Source organism: Pinus tabuliformis, chromosome 9 (genome assembly GCF_031772625.1).
Source record: "Pinus tabuliformis cultivar Carrire ecotype Pingquan chromosome 9, CPIR1, whole genome shotgun sequence".
Classification (NCBI taxonomy): Eukaryota; Viridiplantae; Streptophyta; class Pinopsida; order Pinales; family Pinaceae; genus Pinus; species Pinus tabuliformis.
The window spans coordinates 728,009,732-728,020,822 of NC_142307.1; the positions used below are offsets into that span (position 1 = coordinate 728,009,732).

Sequence of the window (11,091 nt, forward strand, 5' to 3'; positions counted from 1 at the left end):
TACTTTGTTACTAGTGTTGTATGTAGGAAGATGATAGGAACACTAGGTTAAACAACAAATAGGGAAAAGAACAAAAGTTAACTATGAAAGCAAGAGGAGGTTAGCTTGAATAGAAAGGATTCCAAAGAGTTGGATGCCATGGCAGTGAACATGTTTGTTATACGATACTTACATATCCAAGGTGAGACTTTCCATGTTGACCATAACGGATGGACCATGGTCTCAAGAACCCCAATGGTAGAGGAACCTACTCCAGCATTGCATTGGTGCAAGGTTGACTACAAGGCCTCTGTTAAAGCCTCTGTTAAAATGAGGTGTGATAGGTGTGCCTTGAAAGAGAAAGCTACACTTCTAGATCAAATTGTTAAAGGTACCTATCATGAATAGGCATGTAGCTTCACAAAAAAAGGAGAAAATAGTAGAAAATGCATTCTCATTAAAACTTAGGTCACATCTTTGAGCAGCAGAAAGTCCCCAGAAAATGCATAGGCTTGTCAAGTTGGGTATTCATCCTAAGCATTTGTTTTCTTGTTGGTTTTAGTTCTTTTTCATAATTGTGCTTCCAATCTCTTCAAAATATCTGCATTCTCCCAACTCAATAATAACAGATGACAGAATGTCCAAACCCCCTAACTCTAACAGTCATGGGAAAGACAGGGGACTGATATGCAGTATCATTATAAAAAATCATCAATTACTTTGAGAGGGTCAATGCAATCACGAATGATATCCTCAGGGAAGTGATTAGAGAGCTAAGGTGACCCAACCATAAGATCATATCCCTTACCACAAACTCCTGGCCATGGGATAGATAGCCACTAAATAGGCTATTATATCCCGGCCCTCGAGAGACAATTTTACCATAATCCCAACAAAGAAGGTCTCCCACTGATTTTTCTCCAGCTGCATTCTGTAGATGCTCCAACAGTATGCTCAAAAATTCCTTCTACCATTTCCTCACAGAATCCAATCTATAGCATAGCTACCAAACACATGAAAACGTGACATGATGTACAAATTTCATGTTTTAGAATCCCGACTCATCTAAGATGCACAACATATTCTGGTTGTATTTTTCCATTTTTAAAATCTTACCTTCCAATTCAAAAAATATCACCATATTTCACAACATTCTGCGTAAGGTTTGGCAAAATTTCATACGAGCTTTCCAAAAATGACCTTAAATATATCTTAAATATGCATATATGTCAAAAATGTTGCACAAACTTCTTTGGTTTTCAACTTTAAAATTTATGCTTTTCTATTAGGTGGAAAGGGGCTAAAAGAGAGGGGGAATGAGTCGTTTTTAGCTTTTTCTGTAGTTGCTGCTTGTTGTAAAACACTGTTGGTTGTTTGAGATATTTGGATGGAATTTTAAAGAGAGGTGGACTATGATGGCTTTACTTATGGGGAGTATTTGGAGTCTTCTAAATCGATTTGAGGTCAACCTGAAGGAGATTCTCTATGATGTCTTGTTCAGCAGGTTCATTTTTCCTTTTGACAAGCTGCTATGAAGATCCTTCTTCTACAAATGAGCCCTTCCCTTCCTTATCGTTATGTTGGATTTGTATTCTCACATCTTAGTAAAAAATATTTTACAAATGATTTGCAATATTGATTTATTTCTATTTTTGTTAGTTGTATTTCAACTTCTTAAAACAATATCTTTCTGTCTTCCAATTATGTTTACAGCAACTGTCAATAGTTGATAGACACGAAAGAAAAAATTGTCAATAGAACATATACACTTGCAAAATGGCATTAAGGGGTGACTCCAATTTGAGATGGGCAGTAACTTATGCCACTTACTGTCTCAAACTTTTGGAACAACAAACAGAAAAGAAAAAAAACACATGCCTTCTTTATGTATTCATGAAAGTGAACTAGCTTGCACAACTTGCTGCAATTAGGTTGGTTGAAAGAGACAAGATGATAAAGCAATTGCTTTCAAAACTGATAGAAACAGTTATAATTTGGTAACATAAGGTTAGCCGTTTCATTACTAACCAGAAAAATAAAAAAAATAAACTTAAACTTTAAGCATTGGGCTTGAATAAGTGAAAATAAGCTTTGATAATTGGGCATGAATAATTATTTTGATTCAAGGAAAAATTGTGAATGCCATATGGATGAGGGAAGAGATGTATTTATTATACAGAAAACTTATAGATGAGGGAAAATATATATTTATTATATAAAACTTAGAAAACAAATTTTCATAAAAACAAGAAATAACATAAATTAATATTATTTTCAAGGTCGTGAACAAAATTTCTAATGAAGGATAAACATTAAACATGAAGGACAATGTGGGTTGTATTGTAAAACCTACAAAATTCCCTAAAGAATGGCATGAAATCCAATGTAGTCTCCCTCTACCTTCTATCAACTGAGTAATAACACTGCACTCTTTCACCTGGGCTTTTCCATCATAAGCAACTACCCCAGAAGACTCAACAAATTCTATGGGAATATTTAGGCTGTGATTTTTCAGTTGCAGCAACCTACTATGTGGAAATCACCATCATCAGGTTTGATCTCAATTTGTGGTTCCGTTCTTTTTAATCTGTCTTAGTTTATCTGAATCTACCTCCAAAGTGAGAAAACTAAAGTATTAATTTTCTGTGTGAAGTAATTGGACGTATTATTGTTATATTACTGCAGCCCCTATTCTAAAATTGATTTATCTTTGTACTATTAAATCATATTGGTATCTAACTATTTGCCAACATTGAGTTGCAACCTTTTCGTCTTGTATTGTATCATTTTGTGGTTTGCGGTTTCCAACTTGCAATACTGGCAACATACATGGGAGATGAACTCGTTGCAGTCTATCAGTATTTTTGAAGCTTGGCAGTTGAAATTCCATTCTCTACTACAAGAGACAATTTGATTAAAATATTTGACAAGGTATTCGTCTTTTTTTCTATGAAGTAAATCTGATTACAATGAATATAATTTTTATCTCGTATGGCTCTTCACGTAGGTGTTCAAGGGCTAAAGTAGGCAGTGGTATGTTCGTTTAGTGTATTATATTTTTAGTCTCTTGAAGATTATTGTTACTATTTAACTTGCAAGAACAACAGTTTGTTGCATGAATCAGAGATGATGGATCTTTCTCCCTATCAAAATTTTTATTACTGTACATCAGGTTTACAAATTCTTGATTGTCTTGCATTGACCATTTTATTATTATTAGAGCCAATTCTGCACATGCCCATCGATAACTTATGAAAATTTCCAATTTTAATTTGGGCTTTATTCTTCCATAGTGTATTATGCTAAGAGTATTTTGCTTGCTCAGTTCTTTCATCTATTGAGGATTTAGTTTGATTTGTGTTTCTACATAATCATCCTTCCTAAGCAAACCCCTACAAATGGTGTTGGTGGGAGAGGGAGAGGGAAAGGGAGAGGTGATGGGAGGCTTTCCCTTAAGGATCAGAAATAAGGGGCAACCATATCAAAGAGAAAACAACTAAATATTTCAGAGGTTAACAAGGCTTTTTGAATTCGTTTCGTTCGCCTTAATGGGATTCTCTTTACACACACAAGGTATGCTCTGTTTCATTCTTTCAACTTTTCAAGCAAGTTTTTGACATTGTGTTTGGTGTTTTCCTAGTTCATAGATACCTCTTTACTTATAAATTTCAAAAATTTTAAATTGCCAGCCTAGAGACATTTGATGAAGTTTGTTCCTATGCAATAAATGAATTTGAGGAGCTTACAAAACCTAAACTCATTTCAGAGAAGGGGATTGGTTTGGATACATTGGTCGATGGCTCAACTTTTAGTGGACTTGTGGTTCTTCAGATTGTGTCAATTCTAATATTCACAGTTCGTAATATAATTCTTGTGTTGTGGTTTTCTTCCAGAATGACTCTGAAGAATGTTACCAATATCAGGAGATCAAATCCTTGGAACAAGTCTCAAATTAGGGCATTAGGACATTTATCAAAGGTTTGGATTGTTGTCATGGTTTATGCACTAGACTTTCTTATGTGAAGATATAAGGTGAAGAAGAAAATGGTGAAGATCAAGTCTGAAGAAGATGAATTTCTAAGGCCTTATCTTCTTGCCTTGACAGAATACTATATGGGAGGTCATGGCACCTCTTGTTGGGTGTGAACTTCTTGTTGGTGACTGAGATCAGAAGCAAGGACTGTTAACTTCCTTGTTGGGTGTGAACATGTTGTGGGTGGCTGAGAACAGAAGCAGGGATCGTTAACTTCCTTGTGTACATTACCAACATGAGTTTTATACCATTTGGGAGTTGTGTCTACAACATGGAGGTGTGAGCACTGAAGGGAAAGACAATCATTCTCATTTATAGGCATTACCTCCTCTTGGTAACTTGATATTCATCATTGTATCAACCATACAGTCAATATAAAGACCATATACATGCTGTAACAACTAATATTACGGAAAACACTCATTATCTACATTTTTATCTAGTGGTTCAAGCATTTCTAATAGTATGGTATTCATTCTCTATTTGTATTTTATTGTTGGGCTCTATTGTTCTCTCAACTTGCAACATATATACATCCCAGGTTAGCAAGAATATACTTTGTTCATTTATACAACCATTAATCCCATTGTTGATATAACTAGTAATTGCCCCAAAATGTGCAAAGAGATGCCGATAGGATTTTGAAATTGAAAAAGTTGTACTTTGACTATAATTATGGAGCAAATAAGTTTTGCCACATCACCTAAATTTAGTTTATATGTAAGTTTGTCCATTTTGTTAGGATCCTCAAATTGAGAAGAAGTTGTAGTTTGTGTTCCACAATCATGCTCTTGAAACATTAATTATAATATGAAAAAAAAAATTTGATTTTATGTCATTGTGAACAAATAATGAGTAGAAATATTAAAAAGATTTATGAATAATTAAGTAAATGAAATATCAAAATTGTATCTTACTTGGGACAAGCACTGATAGATTTGATACAAACTGCTCTTTTTTAAATAAATTCAAAACATATTAAAAATATATATTTATATATAAAGAAAGATTTCTCAACTTTTTTAAAAAAATTGTTCATTATCATTTATAAACTATTTCTTATTGCACTACACTAGTGTGGCAGGTTTCACAAAACATGACATAGTGCATAAATGTTGGAGCAGAGTTGCAGTTGTGGAAGAATGAATCAATGTTGGAGCAGAGTTACAGTTGTGGAAGCATATATTTGTGTAAAAATTTTAATTTTCATGATAAATAATAACATTAAATTCTGTACATATATAGTTGGTCATTTTGGTATACCATAATCCATATTGTGTGTAACCAATACTCAAATTAACAATACAATTGAGATTTTAATTAATTTAAATATATATAAAAATAAATTAATAATATAATTTAGAATGTAAATATTATATGGTTTCCAACCTTCATTATTCTCTAATTTTAATATTTTATTAGAATTCCAACCTCATAATTTTATCAGCCTCTCTTCGTAATTTTTTGGGACAATTGCTAGTTTAAGGGTTTATCTCCATTTCATTGACGGCTTTGTCAGGAAGAAGCTTGCATATCATATCTTCACGTGGAGATCCAAACGCTTCTCTACCACAGCTGCCAGAGGAGCAGGTACCAGCGTTTGCGTGGTCAACTATAATTCGCGGCACCGTTCAGCAGTGTTTTGTGATTTATTGCTTTTAATCTCATTTTTATTTCTGACAAGTCACATTGAATATAAAGGCAAAATGTTAAAAGATATTATATAGAAGTTGTAACGGTAAATTGTATTTTAAAAATATCTCGAAGATAATTTAACTCTCACAAAATTTAATATATATATTAAAAATCAATTTCAGCAAGCATTTTTTATTAAACAAAATGTGTTCTAAATTTAAAATACATAAAAAAAAATAATTTTCATTAACAAAATATATCTGAGTACTTCTATGAAAAGCATAAAAAAATTCATAAAATATGTTGCAATAATATGTAACTAGTATTCCATCAATCGCTTAGCGACGGCAGACTGAAAATTCATTTTTTAATGTTGAATGTTCGATGCGTTTTCTCTTCAACGGTTTAATGTTATATCAGACTTTGTTTTCCTTCTCTGCAGGGCGAATCTGATCATCCAATTTTTTGCATATAATTTATTTAACGGCATGCAGTTTGATAAATGATAAATTGGAACAGTAAGTACACATTTCACAAAGATCATCACTCTGTATTTTGATATAACCACATAAAATAGAACGCAAGAAATGTATTTCCGAGTTTCAATAATATTAACGAATAAATCACTGCCTACATGATATTGTGGAACAAAACAAAGCAAAGTACGCACGTCACAGAGATCCAGTATTCTCTATTGGATATTCTTGATATATGTAGCGTAACAATTTCCAACCGCGCAGACAGTAAAAGCTAAAAAAAGCAGGACACAGTGAAACTGAAATTCTCCTCCTCTTACTCGTTCATTGTGCAATCTCTTTCAGCTTACTGATTGCTCCATTCCCTTCCTGCTTCCTACATGGCTAAGCACGTTACACTGTCCTCTTACGTCTCATGTTTTTCGTCCTCACTTTCATATTTGATGGTGAAAAAAGAAGCACCCAGCGGCGACCCAAGTGCATTATTGGTAGCGAAATTTCTGGTACTGAAGTTTTCCCGAGAATTGGGCGGAACGATGCACCGGAATTCGTGAATCTTGAACAATGTTAAAACGAGCATGTGGGCACCCGATCTTGGAGGTGCATAGGCAACAAGTTCCAGCGGCAGAAGATCTAAAATTGCAGCACAAAGAAACAAAATATATTTCTGACCGTTAACATTACGATGCACATTCGTTATATCGATATATTTAAAGGTCAAAGAAAGAAAGGCAGCCATGATACCTATATCATGTTCGATGGAAAGGAAAGGCAAAGTTAACCTGCACAACGTAGCGATTAATACAGTTTTTGTGAAATTAATTAATGGCTTCTGCGTTCCATTTGATCGGAAATCTGTTCTGAGTTCAGGCGGATTATAACGTACCAGTGCAGATACTCGCCTTCGGGAGCGCCGGGATCCGTCATAACCTGATTACGGTTTTATGACATGAATTTCAATTTCACTGAATTTCATTTGCTGATTAAATTAGGAAATAAACTTACCAATAGTACTAATCTCGGGTTTCTGAAGATTGCCCCTAACTCTACATCAGAAGCATCGCTATACTGTACAAGACGAGTAGGATGGTGCTGCACTTCAGTAGGTGTTACTTCATCACCTAACCCGATTCCTATATCACCGTAGAATACATGGAACTCCAGACGAGGATTGAAATCATCTACAACCCCTCCGATAACTCCCGATTCGACAAGCTCCCGCTTTATCTGCTCCATTGAATTTTGCACAATTAAATGCGAGAGGATCCGAAATGAAGGAAGAATGGAAAAATGGACAGCGCCTCCGAAATTTCGGGAGCCGAAGATCGGCAATCAAGAAGCATCAATGAAAGAATCGATGGGGTTTCTGAAATCTCCACAGCCGCATTTCATTGTTTATAAAACGGTACAAATGGACAAAGAGGGACCCACAAGATATAGCAATTCAAACGTGAATGACATAAGAAGCTGAAATAATCTGATTCAGAGTAGGCAGTAGTGGTGGAAAGCTGAGTTTCACATGCTTTGCCCTTATCAATCTTTAAATCAGGTCAATTCAGGTGTTTATATATATAGATATATGAAGCTCATTGATGTGAACTAGATTTATAACAATATATTTATAAATTAAGATATCATTGAAAATGTTAGTTTTAATATATTTTTTAATCTTTACGATGTTATATATATATATATATAAACGAACCATAACTCCACGTCCATTTTTCACTTTGGATGTGGATTGGGTGAGAATAATTCTGACAATGAATTCGAAAACATAGAGATATGAACTATCGTGTGCCGAGATAGAGGAAAATAACACATAAATTTACGTTGTTCAGAATTCAAATTTTTAAACGTCATTTCAAACTAATTATTGTGCCAAAGTAAATCGACGGTATCATCCTCAAGGAATAAATAAATACATGGCAAAATTTCCCGGTAAATTATTGTTTTAGGAGACAATGAATTAATGCTTGAAACGTTTCTCTTTGTCTTTATGAAATAATATAATATGTAAATTATAGTATTTCGAATGAAGGTGTTAATGCTTCAACCAATATAAATATTAAATATAAAATAAATATAATATTATTGTTTTTGTATTGTGATAGTTTCAATGTCAGTATGTAGCTTCATTTAACAGGTGTAAGGCATTGCTTCAAAAATTCCCCCCGCACTTTTTTTAAATGGAATATAGACGATAAATTATAAGAAATATATTTCATGGAATATAGCCGATAAATTATAAGAAAAAATATATTTAAAAAGTATTATATAAAATGTGATTGAAAATTTAAATTTCCTAATTTAGTTCGTTAGTCATATATATTTAAGTAAGTATGGTTTCATTTACTAGTTTTTCTGGAATGACTTTATCACTAATTTTTGGAATTACAAAAAAAATATATAGAGTTATAATTTGAAATGAATTTTTATTTTATTTTATATAATATTAAAAATTAAAAATTAATTAAAGAAATAGAATAAATTAATTTGTTGTTCGCTATAATTTTTTTATTAAAAATATTGATATTAAATAATATATTGTATTTTTTTGGGTAAGAAAAGGAAATAACTAGAATGTTGGTCATTTTTTTAAAAATAAAATTTTCAACATTGAGGTATTCTTTCTTTCTATAATAAAGGATTTGGTTTCAACGCTTGACAATGGTTTTAGCAGTATCTTTTTGGTACAAATCCTATTAATGATGCCCATAAGTATTTAAAGGACCTATAAATTTTTGTGTGGTGATTTAAATAATTATTCATAGTCCTTGAGCTCTAGAAGTGCCATTTAGTATCCAAAAACTCATGCCCCCAACCATCAGTAAAAAAATAAGATCAACTAATGACACATATATTCCATAGCGAAGGATACTCTCCAAAAGGCATGTGTGGTGGCTTCAGTCAACATTGGTGGATCTTAATCCTATGAAACTTAAATTTAATTATAAATCATTTCATTTGCCACAAAAAGATAGTAAATGCCCCAAGACCCATCCCTAGGGCAGCTGACTTCATAACATCATCCATAATGACATTCATACACTAATTATTCCCTACATTGTTCTTTTGTGCTAATTGAAACCTTGTCCATAAATCTTAGTTTTAAAAGCTTCACATGGGAATTATGACACTTGTTTTGCTTCCATTGTCAAGGTCAAAAGATCCATTTCTTAAGTGAAAAACCTCATAAATAATTCTATATCCCACTTGAAGGACAAATACTTACTAGAGATGAAATTCCCTAGCATGAGTGTTTTATGAGATCTACTACCAAATTTATTATCATATCATTCTTTATTACCTTGAGTGAACTAATCAAATGTGTATCTATGCCCCATGACCTCTACATAAATAACATACACTAGAAGATGATTCAACCAATTGAGTTAACCCATAACATATTGTGTAGTTATATTATATATGAAAAAAATTAAAGTAGAAAATAAAACAATATTATTATCTTTAACTCTATCATTTAAATATAAGTATAACATAAATCTTAATTACAATTCGAAAACCTTTTTTTCTTTTCTTTTGGCACCTCAAAGAATTAAGTTCATTTTGTAAAATGATAAATGTGAGGAAGCCAAATCAACAAACATGTAAGCAAAAATTAGAGATTCCCTAAAAATATATCTTAATTTTAAATAAATCATAATTATTCCTTTTACAAAAACTAAAAACTAAAACCTTTATGCTTTATAAAAGATAAAAAATGCAATTCCCATGGTCTTTTTACAAAAAAAATATATTTAACACTATAAAATACCTTTAATGCCTATGGATTTGGTTTCTATAGAAATGATTCTATAAAACTGTAAGAAAATCCATGGTGGAAAGAGTTCCCATAAAACGTTGGAAAAAAATCGATAGATGAAAGAGTCCCATAAAACTATGGTGCTAAGAAATGCAAGCCAGTAGTTACAGAAACCTGCAAAATCCTAATGAAATAGTCATCAAAAGGTCTTAGTTCCAAAATTTCGCGATGAATTAAATCTGTCATTGCCAAATTTGGTAGGCCAAACGCTGTTTGCATAAATTTCTTTTATATTTTTAGAAAATTATAGGCTAAACGGTGTGAAACATAATAAATTATTGTTCAAAATAATTTTATTAGGACACTATATCCTATAATAAAGGTTGGAATATTCTATCATTTTGACTTCAATGGTTGGATTTGGAGCAGCTAGTCGACAAAAAAGATTCACTCAAGGTTTCTTAATATGATACATTTAAAATAAGTAAAAAACATGTTTTCATTAAAAGTATAAATACAATAAAAATTATTAATGAACAATGTATAAACGAAAAAGAAATAAGCCACTTTAAAATTACATTTACAATGAAAAAATTATTAAAAAACGTTTAGGACCAAAGATATAAACTGAAAAAAAAAAACATATAACCGTTTAGTTGTTCAGGTAAATGGTCTGTGCATTTTTTCAGCAAATACTGGAGAGTTTGGTAAGAATATTCTCATTTTCCCAGTCAACAACCGAGCTATACATTGGGTCTTGTGACGTTAAGGAAGAATAGAAACTAGCACCAGGAAAAACAATTCAAAATAATGAATAAATCCACACTGACTATAGACATCCAATTATGTTTAATGTTTAACATTTATCTAAATATCTACATATAATGGAATCTTCGGTTTATGTTTGTTATTATAAACTGTATCTCACATAAAATCATAACATAGAAATCATAACATAAAACCAAAGATCCAGGATACTATATTGATTTGCCGGTTTGAATATTTTCAATGAACATCTCAACGACGTGAAGCACGAATAAGTACCCACATTACTTAATAGCAACCAAACAGCAGAGATCCAGCATGCCCTATTCGATTTTCATATATTTAACGTAACAAATCTCAAATCTCAAATCATTGTTGCTTCTTATTCTATAGTCTAGTATAATGTGTAAGTTTTTCGATCCTTCAAATTGAAATTT

General features: G+C 32.1%; 1 protein-coding gene across 1 annotated transcript; it reads right to left on the reverse strand.

Annotated features, from left to right (window-relative positions):
* Positions 1–6,529: 6,529 nt before the first annotated feature.
* Positions 6,530–7,359, reverse strand: LOC149150764 (protein TWIN SISTER of FT-like). The gene is made up of 3 exons (XM_089442947.1): positions 7,129–7,359; positions 7,010–7,053; positions 6,530–6,905 (listed from the first exon to the last, which is right to left on the reverse strand). Exons 1-3 carry the CDS (start codon positions 7,357–7,359, stop codon positions 6,530–6,532), a joined length of 651 nt encoding a protein of 216 aa, XP_089299073.1.
* Positions 7,360–11,091: the final 3,732 nt, after the last annotated feature.